The sequence below is a fragment of the Sinocyclocheilus rhinocerous genome, unplaced genomic scaffold (genome assembly GCF_001515625.1).
Source record: "Sinocyclocheilus rhinocerous isolate Xijiao unplaced genomic scaffold, SAMN03320098_v1.1 scaffold87, whole genome shotgun sequence".
Classification (NCBI taxonomy): domain Eukaryota; kingdom Metazoa; phylum Chordata; class Actinopteri; order Cypriniformes; family Cyprinidae; genus Sinocyclocheilus; species Sinocyclocheilus rhinocerous.
Window position 1 is genome coordinate 831,320 of NW_015650709.1, and position 19,285 is coordinate 850,604.

General features: G+C 34.9%; 2 protein-coding genes across 4 annotated transcripts; one reads left to right on the forward strand and one right to left on the reverse strand.

The window, feature by feature from the left end:
* Positions 1-476: 476 nt before the first annotated feature.
* On the reverse strand, positions 477-7,372 carry LOC107712485 (fumarylacetoacetate hydrolase domain-containing protein 2-like). Of its 3 annotated transcripts, none has more exons than XM_016517750.1 (8): positions 7,246-7,372; positions 5,614-5,815; positions 5,226-5,442; positions 4,935-4,994; positions 3,073-3,235; positions 2,884-2,992; positions 1,989-2,076; positions 477-654 (listed from the first exon to the last, which is right to left on the reverse strand). In XM_016517750.1, exons 2-8 carry the CDS (start codon positions 5,781-5,783, stop codon positions 592-594), a joined length of 870 nt encoding a protein of 289 aa, XP_016373236.1. In that variant the 5' UTR covers positions 5,784-5,815; positions 7,246-7,372; the 3' UTR covers positions 477-591. The 3 variants fall into 3 exon arrangements, with proteins under 3 accessions (XP_016373236.1, XP_016373240.1, XP_016373237.1); XM_016517754.1 differs by having other exon boundaries at positions 7,206-7,372; XM_016517751.1 differs by having other exon boundaries at positions 7,202-7,372.
* Positions 7,373-8,744: 1,372 nt separating this feature from the next.
* LOC107712486 (putative aminopeptidase W07G4.4) lies at positions 8,745-18,147 on the forward strand. The gene is made up of 16 exons (XM_016517755.1): positions 8,745-8,791; positions 8,870-8,911; positions 10,159-10,249; positions 10,338-10,486; positions 10,670-10,778; positions 12,657-12,778; positions 12,891-12,990; positions 13,062-13,137; positions 13,255-13,340; positions 13,420-13,524; positions 13,607-13,682; positions 13,770-13,888; positions 15,349-15,432; positions 17,003-17,060; positions 17,138-17,319; positions 17,567-18,147. Exons 1-16 carry the CDS (start codon positions 8,763-8,765, stop codon positions 17,693-17,695), a joined length of 1,557 nt encoding a protein of 518 aa, XP_016373241.1. The 5' UTR covers positions 8,745-8,762; the 3' UTR covers positions 17,696-18,147.
* Positions 18,148-19,285: the final 1,138 nt, after the last annotated feature.

The window sequence follows — 19,285 nt, forward strand, 5'->3', positions numbered from 1 at the left end:
TATGTATGTCACAGTATGATAGAAAACATCTGTCGCTAGTTGTTTTCATCACAACTTTAAGATACTTTGAAAAAAGGCTACAATTCCTGCTTTTATTGTATTAGATTTAGTATTAAACTCAGGGGTCCCATACCTTTTGTCCAACTTTTAAGACTTTTTATGATTTTTATTCATTTGAATGATTTTTCCAAATATAAGAATCCGAATCCTGCTTATTGAATAGTCGCCTTATTTTGAATGGCAGTGTAATTTAGCACAAAAATAAATTTGTTTCTGGGAATCAAACCTATTTATCTGAAGCTGAGAACAGATAAAATGGACAAGAAATAATGAAAGCTAACATAAACAGGTCAGTAATGCCCTCTACTGGAACCCTGGGCATGAAAACCCCAGTTTGAAACTAAATGGTGAAAAGCACAGTGCTAATGAGAATAAAAGGCTGCATTCTAAACGTTTTTCTTTTCAAATTGGCCCAGAGCATAATGTTTATTTTATTTTCTTCAGTTAAAAAAAGAATCCATGTTTTATGATGTCAGTATGAAATAATTATAAATGCAGTAGTGGCACTTCAATCAATGTAGGATCTTCCTGTTACACGACTGCGTTCCGTATCGACCCGATCTCGTCAGTCTGACACTCCACAACATCTCCCCTCTGAAACACATTAAAACAATATGCTGACCTTCGGTAAAAACAACAGTAATATCAAACATGTTGAAATAATATCTGCTGCATTATGAAAAGGATAAAACATTTTACTACTCTACTCTTGAGAACTATTTGATAGGAAATTGGCTGCTTTTTTTACACAGAAAATGAACCAATTACATCTACTGGGACACAGATTTAATATACATGTTATACATTAATATCATATTTGAGGAAGTGGAGTTTCTGTTAACGGATCCTCTAACATTTTAAAGACATGCTTTTACCCAGTGGGGCACGTTTGCTTGTAAATCTCAGCGGACTAGATCAATTTAAATGTGATGGTACATATTTTTAGCCACTCATAAGTCTCAAAATGCAACAGTGTTCTAAAGGAACTAACACTTTTCTGTTGTGTAAATTGCATTTTTAATCACCCAGGATTAAAGTCAGTTATTTTCTAACAAGCTCATATTTGGTGTAAATGACGTGGCGTGGCGGATCACTGTTTGACTGAATAAAGAATGAAGGTTTTTGTTTTTTTATATATATTTTAGAGCTATTAGGAAGGATTTTGCAGGAAATTTAATATGTCGTTCCTTGTGCATATCACGTCATTCGTACACAGAGAAAAGTTATGTTATGTGACCAAAAACGAAGAGCCAAAGCCACAAGCAAAACAAGGTTCTTTGGTGATATGCATGGAATTTTAATTTGATTATTTCTTTAACCACTTAAGTAATAGTTATATAGAGTAGCTTTAATAATGATATAACATCTTACATAAACAATATAATCTTTAAATATTTGATACAAATTATTTTACAAATGCAATTATTTTCTCTCAGCAATTACTTTTTTGATATTTGAAATAGTCACTGCAAAGACTGATTGTGTTTTCTTATTTGTTTGTAGTTCATTATATCTCATTGGATCACTCTGGGTAACTGGCAAAACCTGGAAGAAGTCAGTAATTGCATCTTTGCACTGATTTGTTCGGCCCTGTGATTCCCTCTGTAAATCAGCTTGAATTGCTGTCAGTCCTGTCGATGCCAATTAGAAAGCTTAAATACTGATGCCAGTGGCTGTTAAATGTGCCTCTTTTCTTTTGAAACTTCAGTTTCGTGTGAAAACTGGCGTCAATAAGACCATTCCAGTTGGTCTTGTGTTGTTCTGCATTTCAGCTGTTCTCATTGTGCCAGTGTCAGTGACACTGTTCTGACTGTTTCAGGAAAGGCTTTAAGCGGGTGTTAACAGCCTGCCAGGTGCAGTGATTGTGGGTTGTGACGCTAACCCCGCCATGTTGAAATATACATTGATTTTCCTATAGAAGAGCTCACCTTTAGATACACAGGTGGATTTCTGAACACCCCCACACCTGGAGGCGTTCCAGTCAAAAACACATCACCAGGACAAATAGTCACAAACCTGCACAAAAACACCAATTTAAGAAGAAAATGTATCAAATTTAATACATATTACATACACTACCAGTCAAAAGTTTTTGAACAGTAAGATTTTTCATGTTTTTTTTTTTTTTTAGAATTTTCTTTCTCTTCTGCTCACCAAGGTGCTTTTTCTTCTGCTCACCAAGCCTGCATTTATTTGATCCTCAATACAGCAAAATCAGTAATATTGTGAAATATGTTTACTATTTAAAATAACTGCTTTTTTTTTGAATAGATTTTAAAATGTAATTTATTCCTGTGATCAAAGCTGAATTTTCAGCATCATTACTCCAGTCTTCAGTGTCACATGATCTTTCAGAAATCATTCTAATATGCTGATTTGCTGCTCAAGAAACATTTGTATTAGTATTATAAATATTTAAAACAGTTGAGTACATTTTTTTAGGATTCTTTGATGAATAGAAAGATCCAAAGATCAACATTTATCTGAAATAAAAAGCTTTTGTAACATTATACACTATACCATTCAAAAGCTCGGAGTCACTATAATATATATATATTTTTTTTTTATATTTTTTTTTTCCAGCAAATATGAATATTAGAATGATTTCTGAAGGATCATGTGACTGGAGTAATGATGCTGAAAATTCAGCTTTACATCACAGGAATAAAATACAGTTTTACAATATATTAAAATAGAAAACGGTTATTTTAAATTCTAATAATATTTCACAATATTACAGTTTTTACTGTATTTTTGATCAAATTAATGCAGCCTTGAAGAGCATAATGATTTTCTAAATGAAACCAGAGTGAGTTTGCTTACTGTGAAACCCAGGCAATCAGCTTCTCGGTTCGAAAGATCATTTGATTGGTGTTACTGTCCTGAACTGCGGCCCCATTCACCAGACAGCGGATACCCAGGTTATGAACATCTGTTTGATCAGAAATATTATTGCTAGTATTAATTATCAAATACAACATCTGTCTTACTTTTTTGTATTTTCCACTTTACCTTTGAGTGCTGCAGTGGTAACCAGTGCTGGCCCGAGTGGACAAAACGTGTCAAAAGTTTTCCCCAGCAACCACTGCTTTCCATTGCGCTTCATCTGCCACTCACGAGCACTCACGTCGTTTGCTACAGTGAAACCTGCGACATAGGAAAGGGCCTCCTCTTCCTAAGACAAATAGACAAATGTATTTGACATAAATTAAGTTCGGGTTTTTGTGGGAATGCCAACAGGAATGGCATAAGAAATGTTTTGCTAATAGGACGCTGAATTATACGCAAGTCTTTATTGACTGGCATAAATAATAGTCAGAAAAATCTTTTGAAATGGAGCAGCTTACTGAGCCTTCAAACAAAATCAAAAAAAGGTTGCATATGTGTCATATAATATGATATTGGACAATATGGAGCTCAAACACCACCACACGTTTTATTAGGGTGCTTTCACACTAGCACTTTTGGTGCGCACCCGGGTTCGATTGACGTCAGAGTTCAGTTCGTTTGGATGATGTGAACGCGGTCTTCCGAACTCGGGTGCGCACCCACGAACCGTACCCGGGTCCGCTAAACATTGCTCTCTGCACTTTTATATATTTACGTCTGTGAACCGTTCGTTTTGTTTACAAAGCTTCGGTATATAACGGCACTTACTTCTGTCTTGCAAATGCTCTAAAGAAGGCTGAAGGCGAACAGAAATGAGATATACAGCTCTCTGTTTGCAGTGCGTCAGTCACGCTCGACAGGAAAGTGAGTGAAACACACACAAACACACATTTTTATCAAATAATACATCATTAATAGCGGTTCACTTCCGTGATTTGGTACGATTGCGTTCACATCAGCAGCGAACCGTACCAGAGTTCACATGAACCGTACCCCAGACCACCTTTTTAAGCGGACCCGGGTACGGTTCGCGGATGCGCACCGAGTTCGGAAGACAGCGTTCACATCATCCAAAGAACCGAACTCTGACGTCAATCGAACCCGGGTGCGCACCAAAAGTGCTAGTGTGAAAGAGGCCCAAACTGAGTAACAATATGCAATTTGGTGCAGATGCTTATATTTATATTGCAGAAATTCTGATAGCTTGTAACATAACAGTATAGCAGACATTCCATAAATGCATATAAATATCAGTTGTCACTCTATATCTTCCAATAATATGTCTAGGTAAGATTATATTTAAATGCTTAGTTTATAATCAAAGCTTTGTAGTTTTTATTGTGGGGGGCAAAACATATCATGCAATGCAATGATGACTGAGAGATGTACAAATAAACATTTCCTGAAAGCCTGATGTATCATTTGATACATTTTAAACATGATTTTCCCAACAAATTATGTATGGATCACCAAATAAAACTGCTTCAGTTCATTAAATGTTCACCTTGAAATATTACTTACAATATAAAAGTTATTCTTAAGTTTACCTTATAAAAATCAGTAAATATTTCACTGCTAAAAGACATGTGAACCACGACCTGAAAGTGGATGGTTTTTTCAATTGTACTAAAAGGCCTTTTGCTTGCTGAAAAAAAAACTATAAACTGTCAATCATATGACAGAAGGCATGTAGCAGATTGTGTACAACAGATTTTCAAGATTTGATCATGTTGATAATTCAGAGGCCTTAGAAATTTGTGTATAGTAGGCTTTATAGGGTTAAATGTGTTATATTGCATATTTTGACTGCTCCCATTTGTCTATAATTTCATCTCATTCACATGCTTAAATATGATTGTCCTGCTATTGCTGCTGAAATTACACACGTAATGTGTAATACAGTAAATCTGATCAATCAATTAACAGAACATTTTGATTTTAATATACATGTCAACAGATGGAGATATAAATGACTCTTTTACAACCTTAATGTGCTTCCCTTTCCGTCCAATCACAAAGGCAAGTTCCACCTCCCAATCCACTTCCTGAAAATTGAGCCAAAACAATGTGAACATATGCATTACATTTGTTCCATTTTCAATATTCAATTTGGAATAAAATGGGATTATTTTAAAGTTGGACACGTCTACATGTTGAACAGAAATCTGCATGTGACAGATTCCAGCAGGCGCTACAAGAGTCAGTCTCATAGAGAGTAGTTATCCTGTAGTATGGAGAGTCATTGATGGATGACCAGCTGTCAGTTTGAAACTCACCTGACTCTCCTCTGGTAGAATGATATCATCCGAAGGGCCAGTGATGGTGGAGGGGAACTTGCTGAATATGATGGGCTCTTCAGGAATGGGGGCATTTTGCTCTAGGCAGTGGTCTTTATAATTCATACCAACACACACCACCTTCTCTGGGCCGGTCACTGGGGACAGCAGCCTGATATCTGACCGCTCCACCACATGCTGACCACTGGACAAAGCCCTGAGAAAGATGAATAAATGCTGTTTTCAATAACATAACACGTTCTACCCATAATATATCTTTGAAAACAACTCTTGAATGCCTAAATAATTAACTAATAACATGTAAATGTATGTAGGCCTTTTTGTAGGCCAATTGTGTGGTTTGTGTTACAGTGTGCATTCTTAACACCTCTTAGCACAGTCCATTCCCTTTTGCCCCATTTCAAGGAACTGTCTCATAGTGGAAGGCATGGAGGGGTCGAAGGCTTTCAGATCAATGACCCCCTGACCTTCTGCCTGCTCCACCCCTACTCTGACGACCCCCTCGCCTCCTCTGTGGCAGAACTGGACGAGTCTCATAGCGGCTGAGCTTGCGGTGCCTCTGACGGTGCCTGCAGAGAATACGGCATTGAGTCTCCTCAGACTGAGCTGAGAGTTAACCAGAATTCTCTACTATTAGTAAACGACATGCAGCAGTGAAAGAGAGAAATGGACAAACAGACCAATAGGTGCAAGACGATAGGAGAAATAACATGCCCTTCAAGTGGAGTCGGAAATATCATATTTGCAAATTCCAAGCACATTGACGAAGTGAAATCATATTTAAGAGAGAGAAAATCAGATGAACATGAGTTGCCGAATCGTGACACTGGAAGGGATGTGTTGATTTAAAACATTGCGGAAGCACTAATCTATAATATGGATAAAATAATACATCAATAATCTCTATATAGAAATGAGCAAGTCTGTAGTGAATTATATCGAATGATTGTGCAAGATATTTAAATTTTGCTGTATTTAAATTGCATACTGTATTTTTGAAAGGTGTGATGTACAATACAGCTTATAGACTGTTTTTTTATTTTTTATGGAGGACCAAACCTGCAGAAATAAATAATATATATATAATAATTTAAAAAAAAGATAGAATAAGTAAATAAAAGTTTAAAAGAATTCAAATCAATTTTAAAATAAAACCGAGAAAGTAATAGAAAATAATAAAGAAAAAAGGTAATGAATAAATTCAGGATTCAATTTTATTACCAATAAACTATATTTGATTTATCAAGTCATTTATTTTCCTATTATTACGTTTATTTATTTATTTTCTGCAGGGTTGGTCCTCCATAGTTTTTTAACCTTTATTAAATCTCTTTAAATAACACACAGGCATTATCATTGTTAAACACAATAAATCTAAGCAAACATGCATTGAAAGAAAAAATAAATATTGAAACAAAAACGAATTATTAATAAAATAATAAACGCGGAAATATATAAAAGCAAATTAAATTTGACTTAAGCTTTTTAAGTTGAACTTAAAACACTTTTAAAAGCCACAAAACATGGAGCAACTTTAACAAATCTGCACTGTGTAAATAAGACGTAGCCTACGTGTAATTATACGAAGGCTATTACAATAAAAATATTTTTACACAAATCTCAACCTCTTTGTTTTGCATAAAAACACTTGTTAATCGCTGGACATTCATAGTTTGTTTTGTGTAACACAAACCATGTGATAGATATTAATAATTTTCTTTATTTTATTTTCTTTATTTTTAATTGGGCTCCTTCCGTGTGTTTCTGACATGATCGCACCTGAAGGCAGCAGCATTATTTCAGATAAAAGCATCAAAGCAGCCCAACCCCAGCTTCAGCAGGTTTTTTGATTATGTAACAGAACTTCAACAAAAATAAAATTACTGATTGCTTAAGACAACATGTTTATCGCTAGAAATAAGATATCATGCAAGACAGTGCAGAAAAGAGGTTACTTTCCCTGCTTTCAGTGTCTTGCAGTGCTGTGTGGCAGTCCAACCTGATCTTGATGCAAAAAAACAGCAGGTTTGATCATGCACAGTACAAAAAAATCAAATAAAGATTACACAAATGATATGTCTGAGGTTTAACGTGTTACACGCGGCAACATCTCACTGTTATCTGAGTAAAATGACACAATCTTTGTACTTTGATACGAGACAGTTCGCACTCTCTGTCGTCGCTGTCATGTGACTTGACGTCCGGATTTGTTATTTTGAGTCGGATCTTTTTGTTGCATGAGTTGAACCTGTTCACGGATTCATGAGGATTTAACGGTGATGAAGTGTTCAGAAATATTGTTTAGGGGAAAACTATTTAAAAATGTATAATTTACGACCATTCATCAAATGGCATACAAAACAAATATGGTTATAATACATAGTTTTAAAGCTGGGTGATGTAAATTAATTGTATTATCTACTAAAAAGAAATATATTTGTGTTCTAAACGACTTAATAGCTGCGACAAAATGAACTGGGACACATGGAAATATAATAAACACTCTTCTTTTGTTATAAAACCTAATATAAACGTAATAAACAGTCGTGTGTGATAAGTGTCTACTGTCTAGTCTAGTGGGACGACAAAATAATTTTTTTGTTGTTTGTTGACAAAGACGTAATTTAAGGAAATACACGCGTGAGTTAAAATATTGAAATACGTTTAAAAATTGCACATTTGAAATAGATCAATATATTAGTTCCACGATTTCTGTGCATTTTATTTCACTACAAAGTTCGGGGAGGAAAAAACACTACGGTTTCATTAATCACGTGACTCCAGTGGTCATGTGATGTGTCTTTGAAATCTGTCAGCTGACATCACGACTTCGCTTCTGCAAGACGACAGAAGGAAGCGTGAGGATGTCTGTAAGGTAGGAGGATTATTTAGAATTTGTTAAGTTTCAAATGAGTTTTATTGTTGCTGCTATTTTTGTGTGGTTATGTTGAGTTTTCTGCGCTCACCGCATTAAGTGTGTGCGACTGCAGTAATTTTAAGTAATAATTGCTGAAAGCTAGATTATGCAGTACTGGCCAATAGGGTCACTGTTAAAATAGATAATTAAAATGTTGTTCTGTGGAAATTTGTTTCTTCCTACGATTATACAAATCGTTTGTGATTAATCTCGTGATTTCTTATCAGTGTTTAGAAAGCAGAATTAAACCTTAAAGTTCAATTTTAACTGGTTTATTATTATTATTATTAACCCATTCCAGAGTTCTAAATTCATGAAGTAGAATTAAATAACAGTTTCAGCAAAACAGTTCCTCTTTGCTGATATGACAACGACAAATAAATATTTTAAACATGAGAAGGATTTCAGTTTGCCATGTCAGCAACAAGGAACTGTAGTTGCTGAAGCTGCAAGTGATTTATTCTTCCTAGATGTTTCAGAAACAAGTGTATTCGTGGTTCTTTGTCGCAGTTTCAGTCCTTTGGACCCCACTACTCATAGATGCCAAATGACACTCAAATGTTAATCAAACATTATCAGATATAGTGAGAGCAGCTGCAATGAGTCAAGCTAAACATCAACTTATTTTGTAAGAGCTTTTCATGTCTGTACACATGATAAGCTTTGTAAAGGTTTTAATCTTCTCTCTGTCTTTCCTTCATTCCAGTGTCCAGCCTCTCCAGTGCACCACTGACTGCAAGGACCAGAAGTTAGTAGATCGCTGTCTCAAACTCTGAACTTGATGTGCTTCACTTGTGCATGGCTGCTCTCAAGCATGATGGACTACTTGGCAGCATTACGTTACCATCACAGGAACTGTGACTATTTATGAATCAGCCATCACTTCTGTTATCTGAACTGCCTGCTTTACAATCAACAATACACAGACTTTAGACTTTAGCCTGCTTTCTGATGACTGATGTGTAAAAGTAGAGTTTATTGTCTCAAGCGTGGCCCTGTGTAAACTGAACTCACAATTAGATGTGAATTTGTTCCAATATTCCAGTAAATTTACATACATTTATACACATTTGTCCTGTTTTAAGCATAAAACTAACACATTTAATATATTATTTACATAAAATAAAAAAGCAACAGTTTGCCCGTGGCAGTGTTATTTTAGTATTATTTATGTACTGTTATAATGTTAATTAATATTTTGAATTAGCTTTTATTTTTATATTTATTTTAGTACCATTTATATACTGATTTGGTGTTTATTAATATTTTGAATTAGCTTTAATTTTATGTATTTTTCATTTCAATTTAAAGTTTTATTAATTTTGGTATTTGCTTTTGCCATTTTATTAGTTTCTTTATATATATGTTTTTTGTCTATTTAACTTGCATTAATATGCATTTAAATTTTAGCAAATGTAGTTTAGTCCTTATTTTATTTCAGTTAGCTGCCAAGGCAACATTTCTGTTCCATTTCTTTTTTCAACTGCTTTAAGGCTTGACATACATTTTGAAAATATTTTAAAATGCCACAAAACATGGAACAACTTCTGTAAATAATACCTATAACATTTAATTTTGATGCCATGTATAAATAACTGATAGATAATTACAATTATTAATCTTTTTGTTGTTGTTGTTGTTGTTTCATCTCATATGTATATTTTATTATATTTCAGCTTTATTTAAATTAATGAAAATTATTTGTAATTATTTTTAGTTAACAAATCTAGTTAACAACAACACTGGCCATATGAGTATATTGTCTGAAAACAAGTATTAATATCTTCCCCAATTTTGCTTCACAAGTAAATGTATATGGTTTTAACCATGTTTGCATATTTTATATTAAAAAAACAACAGCACAGATCCAGTAAATGATTTATTTATTTTTTGTTAAGCACTACAGTACTGTTTGGATTTACTGCAGCTTTTCTACAGTTTGTATATTAGAGCAAAAGTGTATATTGCTATTTTGTTTATTCTTATCTTCTACAGTTTTGATGGCATAATCTTGATATGCCAAAGTTATGAGCAGCTTCCTGATGAGCTGGAGTGTTTGAAAGCACCATTACAGGACTACAGCGCAGTGAGTTCAACACCACACACACCTGACCAGCCCTGCTGCTGATATGTATTTCTTTTTATTGCACACATCTGTACTCTTTCACATTCAGGTGGACTGTTGCGTTGCTGAGGAGGTGGTGGTGGTCAAGGTTCCTGGTCTCTCTGGAAACAGACTGGTGTTTGCCTGCACCGGTCCGGTGAATCGGGACTATGATGATGTCCGGCGCTTCAGTGACGCTGCTGCTAAAGGCATTAAGAGGTGCTTATGCAAGCATGATGTGTGTGATGTGTAGTGATAAATGTACATCCTGTCAAAACAACATTATCTTTTCCTATCTTCACGTTCTTCTAGGACACATTTCTCTCTTTAAAGAGGATTTTTTTTCCTCATCCAGAGGTTTTATTATGTTGATCTGAATATATATATATTTTTTGGTTATAGGGCTCTGAAAGCTGGCATGCTGCACCCTCTGCTGGTTTGTCCTCCACACAGCAGCTATGCAAAGAGCACCTTAGTGGCTGTTCTAGGAGCCCTGCATGTTCTCTACACGGTGAGAAATTTTGTATAATTTTTTTGTAATGTACATTTTTAATTATCACTTTATTTCATTCATTCATCCAAATGATTACATATAAATTCAGTTTCCTTCAAAATTCCATATATAAATCTCTCTCTCTCTCTCTCTCTCTCTCTCTATATATATATATATATATATATAGCTGTTATTGTTACCTAAAATTAAATGAAAATTGCATTTAAGTACTTTTTATTTCACATCTGGTTATTTTTTTTATTATATTTTTCATTACATACTTTAAATCATTTTAATATTTTTGTTAATTGAAATAAAGCTGGTATTATATATAGTATGATATTATATATAATATATTTTATATTTTAATTATCATTTTTTAATTATAATTTCTATTTTGTTGTTATTGATACCTAAAACTGAAACTGTTAAAAATTGTACTTAAGCATTTTTTTATTTAATTCCTGTTTATATATATATATATATACACAACCGTTCAAAAGTTTGGGATCAGTAAGATTTTTAATGTTTATTATAATTTCTATTTTGTTGTTATTGATACCTAAAACTGAAACTGTTAAAAATTGTACTTAAGCATTTTTTTATTTAATTCCTGTTTATATATATATATATATACACAACCGTTCAAAAGTTTGGGATCAGTAAGATTTTTAATGTTTTTAATGCAGTCTCTTTTGCTCATCAAGGCTGTATTTATTTGATCAAAAATACAGAAAAAACTGTAATATTTTAAAATATTATTGCAATTTCTAATATTGGTTTCCTATTTTAATATACTTTAAAATATAACTTATTTCTGTGACGCAGTGATAAATTTACAACAGCCATTACTCCAGTCTTCAGTGTCACATGATCCTTCAGAAATCATTCTAATATGCTGATTTATTCTCAGTGTTGAAACTGTTGTGCTGCTTAATATTTTTTTTGGAACCTGTGATACTTTTTTCTTTGAATAAAAAGAGCAGCATTTATTCGAAACAAATCTTTTCTAACAAAATAAGTCTTTACTATCACTTTTAATCCATTTAACACATCCTTGCTGAATAAAAGTATTAATTTCTTTAAAAAAAAAGAGAGAGAAAAACTTTACTGACCCCAAACTTTTACTTTTAAATACTAGTGTATGTTGTAACACAAAATTTCTATTTTGAATAAACCCTGTTTTTTTTTTACTTTATTTTTTTATTTTAATTTTTTTATCAAAGAATTCTGAAAAAAAGTATCACAGGTCCCAAAAAATATTAAGCAGCACAACGGTTTCCAACATTGATAATAAATCGGCATATTAGAATGATTTCTGAAGGATCATGTGATACTGAAGACTGGAGTAATAATGCTGAAAATTCAGCTTTGCATCATGGGAATAAATTATATTTTAAAGTATATTAAAATAGAAACTGTTATTTTAAATTGCAATAATATTTCACAAAATAACAGGGTTTTTTTCTGTATTTTTGGACAAATAAATACAGCCTTGATGAGCACAAGAAACTTCGGTAAAAATATGAAAAATCTGATCCCAAACATTTGAACGGAAGTGTGTATATGTATATTAGTGCTGGGCAGCGATTAATTGCATCCAAAATAAAAGTTTGTTTATTTAATATATGTATGTGTACTGTGTATATTTATTATGTATATATAAATACACACACATACAGCATATATTTTGAAAATATTTATGGATGCGATTAATTGCGATTAATTGTTGCCCGGCTCTAATATATACTTTATTCCATTTAACAAAAATGATTCCTCAGTGTTGTTATTTTAAACCAAAAATGTAATTAAGAAAATATTTTTGTTAATTGAAATAAAGTGGATATATTAATTAATTAACACACACAAAACCTAGTTATTTCTCTGTGTCATCAGCCTTTAGAGGTGAGGGAGCACAAGTCGTCCCCTCATAAGGTGGCTGTGCTGGGCGTCTGGGCGAAGAACCGGGCGCAGGGAGAAGCCATTACTGAGCTGGCCACTGCTCTGGAGAGCGGCAGGTATGAGTCTGTGTGGAATTTCATATGGTCAAAGATTTTGGATTAACCAGGTGTCTGCTATGATCCATTGTGTACAAAAATCGGTAAAAGGGATCATTTGTGAATGGTATAGGTTTGTCTGTCGTGACATCGGTGGCTCTGACCCGGAGCGAATGGCTGCCCCTCGTGTAGCTGAGTATGTGCAAGCAGTTTTCAAGGATACTCCTGTAACGGTGAGTCTCTACGTGAGCATCTCATCTCAGTAAGAGTCAACATACTTCATTCATCTCCATGTCTTTCTTAGGTGACGGTAGTGAGTCATTTAAATATTCTGGAGAAGGAGTATCCCTGTTTGGCTGCGGTCAACCGCTGTGCTAACAGTAAGATATTTTATTTCAAACACTAAACTTATTTTCAGTGCTGCCACTTTTCCAAAAACAGAAATAAATAATATATATTGCAAATAAAATAGCTAATCCATTATGTTTGTGCTTCAGCTGTGCCACGCCACCAGGCCCGAGTGATCAAGCTGCTGTACTGTGGGGAAGGACCCATTCAACAGACCCTCATGGTGGTTGGCAAGGTGGGTTTTAGGTTAACTATACTTGGACACCAGGGATAGAAGAGTTTCCAGTACATATGAACATTGTATGTTGTGGCAGGGCATCACATATGACACCGGTGGAGCTGACATCAAGGCCGGAGGAGTCATGGCTGGAATGCACAGAGATAAATGTGGATCTGCGGCGGTTGCTGGCTTCTTCCAGGTACCGATCACATATGCACCTGCTTTTTTTTACTGACGAGAATGTTAGAGTCTAATATCCATGTATATTTGTTTGTTTTTAGATCTTAGCCAAACTAAAGCCCAAACACGTGAAGGTTGTGGGTGCAATGGCAATGGTGCGAAACAGTGTCGGATCTGGTAAGCAGTTTTGTGTGCATATGGTGACCAGTTTGGGCGTCTTTTGCTAAATATGGGTCACTTTTTAATTTTGAACTTTTTTGGCAGATTGCTATGTAGCGGACGAGTTAGTAGTGTCTCGTGCTGGTCGTAGAATCCGAGTTGGAAACACTGATGCTGAAGGAAGAATGGTCATGGTGGACTTGCTGTGTGAGATGAAGGAGCAGGTATATACACTCTAAAATAGCCTGCATTACTATTTCAAGATTTAAATGGGCCCTATCATGAGATCAGAATCAAATTGTTATATAAAAATATACTCTTAACAGAACCCAAAAAAAAAAACTAAGATTCCAAAACATTGAAATGAAGGAAAATCTCATTTGCTTGTGTGTAGCACCTGCTCAGAATATCATTTTAAAAGACCATCTGAGTTTGAGCAGCACATTTCATTACTTTTATGAATAAGTAAAAATATAATGTTGGCTTTGCATAGATGCTTATGTTGGACCTAACAGCACATCTTCATATACATGGTCACACTTTATTTTAAAGTCCAATTCTCGCTATTAACAAACCATTAACTACGACTTTTGCCTTGGTAAACTCCTAATTTACTGCTTATTAATAGTTAGTAAGGTAGTTGTTAAGTTTAGGTATTGGGCAGGATTAGGGCTGTAGAATATGGTCATGTAGAATAAATGCATTATAAGTACTAATAAACAGCCGATATGTTAAAAGGGGGTCATATGATGCCATTTCAAGTTTTCCTTTCTCTTTGGAGTGTTACAAGCTGTTTGTGAATAGATAAGATCCCTAAAGTTGCAAAGACTAAAGTCTCAAACCCAAAGAGATATTCTTTATAAAAACTCGTCCACGCCCTCCTTATCGCTCCGGCCGGGACACTGCATCACAGTATGAGGGGTGTAACATTTCCGTCACACGCTTGAGGTATTCAGCCAATCACAACGCACTGGATAGCTGGCCAATCAGAGCACACCTCGCTTTTCAGACCGATGAGCTTTGTAAAAATCGACGCGTTTCAGAAAGGCGGGGCATAAAGGAGAAACAATAATGTACAGTATCTGGAAAATAATGTTTTTTTTAACCTTTAAACCGCATAAACACATTTCATTACACCAAATACACAAAATAATGTTCTTTTTAGAAACATCATATGACCCCTTTAATGATCGGCATGATAATAAGCAACTTGCTCATTGTGAGAATTGGGAATTTTGATTTGAATTTCAACTTTGAATTTGCTTTTATTTGTTTATCTGTTATTTTTCAGTTATTAATTTGTGTTGCTTTATCAAAAATGTATATTTAATTTTATCTTTGTTTCAATTAATGAAAACAATTTTAAAATGTCTGTTTAGTTTAGTAATGATTTTATATATTATAATAATCATTTCAGTAATGAAATTCCAGATAATGCTGGCAATTAGGTCCATTACATGCAATCTGCTAACATCAGACTAGTGAGATTGCTTGCTCAACATTTAAATAGTCTGGTTGTGTGTTCGCTGTAAGCTGGCCCTGCAGTGTGCTATCAGAGTTCCTCAAAAACCCTCTACCTCCCCCAGCTCCACCTGTCTAGATCTGCTACAGGAATGAAAAACAAGTTATTTTAAATATGACATTATCCTTTTTGGTGATCTAGAGCTCTTGTGTGTTTCTCCAGGCATTGCAGGAAGTGTCTCCTCATCTCTTCACTATAGCCACTCTGACAGGACATGCTGTCAGAGCCATGGGACCGCATTACTCTGTAAGTACTTCCAACAACTTACTCCTACATCTCTTCTGAGGGCTGAGAAAAAAAACAGTGTTTATTACACTTCAGTGGTACTTTAACCATTTCCATTATGACCATCTCCATCTTCATATCAACGATCAGTTTGATATATTACAGTCAGGTTTTCACTCGCATCACAGTACTAAAACTGTTTTAGTAAGAGTTATTAATGGCCTCCTACTTTCTGGTGATTCTGGCAATCTTTCCTTTCTCTTATTACTCGATCTCAGCTCAGCTTTTGAGACTGTCTGTCATAAATTATTACTCCTGCACCTCTCAGTGATTTGCATCTCAGGAGCTGCGTTATTCTGGTTTCCCTCCTATTTGACAGACAGACAGTACTACATCACCATGCCGAACTATAAATCTCCCACTGTCTTACTCAAACAGGGTGTTCAACAGGGCTCAGTTATCGAGCCATTATTATTTATTATGTACATTATGCCCCTCGGACAAATTATTCCCTGCCATGGTTTTCAGTACCATTGCTATGCCGACGATATTCAGATATATACAGTTTGCCGACCTGACTCTATTCACCAGACTGCATCTCTATCGTCATGCATCAACGAGTAAAAGACCTGGCTAAACTCCAATTTTCTCAGTTTCTCAAATCGTACTTCTCGGTCCCCCAGCTCTAACAAAATAATTAATGCCCCCAGACTTGACTTTGAAGCTACATCAAGTACTCTGTCTGCCACTGTCAAAAACTTAGGTATCATTCTCGACTCTTCATTAAACCTAGGTGCTTATATTAGTAAACTCTCTAAAGCTGCATTTTTTTCAACTTTACCGTATTGCCAAACTCCATTCCTTCGTCAGCCCAAAAGATGCTGAATCATTAGTACATGCATTTATCACATCTTGCCTCGATTACTGCAACGCTCTTTTTTTTTTTTTCTGGACTACCAGTGCGCTCCATCTCCCTTTTGCAATACATTCAAAATGCTGCTGCGAGAATGTTAACTTGCACTAAACGGTCTGCTCATATCACTCCTATTCTATTTAACCTTCACTGGCTACCCGTGTCCTCTCATATTATTTACAAAATTCTTCTGCTTATCTTTAAGTGAATCTATGGTCTTGCTCCTACTTATCTCTCTGACTTACTTTCTCCTTATATTCCCTCTCGACCACTTCGATCATCTGGAGGTGACCTTCTTTGTATACCGAGACTTTGCCTATCATCTATGGGAGGCAGATCTTTCTCTGTTACTGCTCCTAAACTTTGGAACTCATTGCCCCTGTCTCTTAAGACAATAACCACACTGCATGAATTTAAGTCTAAACTCAAGTATCTGTACAACCAATACTACCGGTCATAATGTGTTTCTTCTTAAACTGTTATGGTTCTCTGTTAGTATGTGATTGTTTCCACTACTATTACGATACGCAACTGCAATCGCGCATGACTTGGCCAATTGTCCACCTAAGTGATTATGTACGAAATGATTGTTTATTTGCTATTGTCATTGTGAGGTGTCCTTGAGCTTGGGAAAGGCACTATATAAATCAAACATATAATTATTATCTGTCCCTGTAGATCATAATGGATAACGGTGCTGCTCACCGCTCAGGAAACGCTCTGCAGTGGCAGAAAGGTAAGAAGAGCTAAGAAGCCTTTGTTTTTCCTTCCATAAATGTAGCTTTATTTGTGTGAAATCGGTTTGTATGGCAGCGGGAGAGGTGCTGGGAGATCTTTTCGAGGTGTCCACCATTCGTCGGGAGGATTACGAGTTCCACAAAGGGAAGTCTGAGTATGAGGAGATCCTGCAGTCCAATAACCTGCCCTCATCCGCCACACCACGTGGACACCAGACGCCCGCCGCCTTCCTCATCATGGCTTCTGGACTGGATAAGGTAGACAAATACAAACTTGGGTGTATTATTAGTTTAGGATTTATTAAAAACGTACGTTTTTTTTTTTGTAAAAATACATACATTTACCATCTGCATGTTTGTCCCACAGCATGGACTGGACTCGGACAAACCTCTGCCTTACTCCCACATCGACATTGCGGGTGTATTATTAGTTTAGGATTTATTAAAAACTTAAGTTTTTTTTGTAAAAATACATACATTTACCATCTGCATGTTTGTCCCACAGCATGGACTGGACTCGGACAAACCTCTGCCTTACTCCCACATCGACATTGCTGGATCCAGTGGCCCTTTCCCTGGTGTCCCAACAGGCGCCCCAATTCTTGCCATGGCGACAAAGTACCTGGAGCTTTAAATACACGTCCAATGATTTTTCTGATCCTTCATTATTTCAATTATTTCCGTCTAGTGCCATATATCTATTAATGGCTTTCATATCTGCTCCGCCTGACACGTTGTGTGTTCATGTAAAACTGGGGCAAATCATGACCTTTGCTCCTTTTATGATGAACTGTCCATTTTATCCTTTTGTTGCTGCTCCAGATTTACATAAATGCATCTCTTCACGTCCTTAAAAACCGCTACGCACCTCTTATTCACAACGCAAAACCATCTTATCCAATTTTTCTTTAGTACTGTGCAGGTTTCCCGTTTCTAATACGCATTTAACGAGCTTAAAGTGAATTATCCAAACCAAAGTAGCCTTACAGTTTCTCAGTTGATCTGACATGAAAGAGGAGGTGGGGAAGTCGAGCCAGTGATTGATATTGAATTGCATCTGTGACTTTGGTAATACTGTGAGAACACAGCATATTGTATAACTGCCCATTTTGTAGAAATGTGTAATGAAAAATCAATAAAAGCATTTTGGCAAACAAAAGGAGCATGATGCTTTCTTTATCAACTGGAAGTCCAGTTGATCATTGACCTTAAGAATAAATGTCTCTGTGAATACTGAATAGAATACGTGTGAATGTTTATGAAATGCCATAGTAATTTGTCATTGACAAAAGGACAAAGAAAAACAAGAAAGTTGATTTATTGAAAATTCAATTCAAAATGTGCATCTAAAATGCTTTATTTTGTTTTTAACTAATTTTAGATGAATAAAGTTATAAAATTAAATATATTTCAATAAAATGTATTGATTTACTATTTTAACTCAATTTTAAACCATGAATCGGTTTTAAATGTCTGTACATTTGTCCGTTTAAAAAAAGTTGTGTACTGCCCATTTTGTAGAAATGTGTAATGAAAAATCAATAAAAGCATTTTGGCAAACAAAAGGAGCATGATGCTTTCTTTATCAACTGGAAGTCCAGTTGATCATTGACCTTAAGAATAAATGTCTCTGTGAATACTGAATAGAATACGTGTGAATGTTTATGAAATGCCATAGTAATTTGTCATTGACAAAAGGACAAAGAAAAACAAAAAAGTTGATTATTGAAAATTCAATTCAAAATGTGCATCTAAAATGCTTTTTGTTTTTAACTAATTTTAGATGAATAAAGTTATAAAATTAAATATATTTCAATAAAATGTATTGATTTACTATTTTAACTCAATTTTAAAACATGAATCGGTTTTAAATGTCTGTACATTTGTCCGTTTAAAAAAAGTTGTGTACATTTTTACTGTTCGAGTTAAGTTTTGCATAGCACTTAAACGCAGGATGAACTGAAGAGTACAAAAAAATCAGGACTGAATAATAGTGATATTTTAAATGAGCAAATTCTCTTGAACTGTTTTTTTTGTTAATTGAGAACATAAGTCTTAAGTCACAGGGATGAGAATTTTTAAAGAGTGAGCCACTGAGATGAATGAGAATGACCATTATGTCTTTAAATGCAATTTCTGTTAAATGGGCAGCTAATTATATCCATAATTATTTAGACTGATGAGCCATGGAAAACCTAATCTCTTTTTTTTTTTTTTAAGTGTT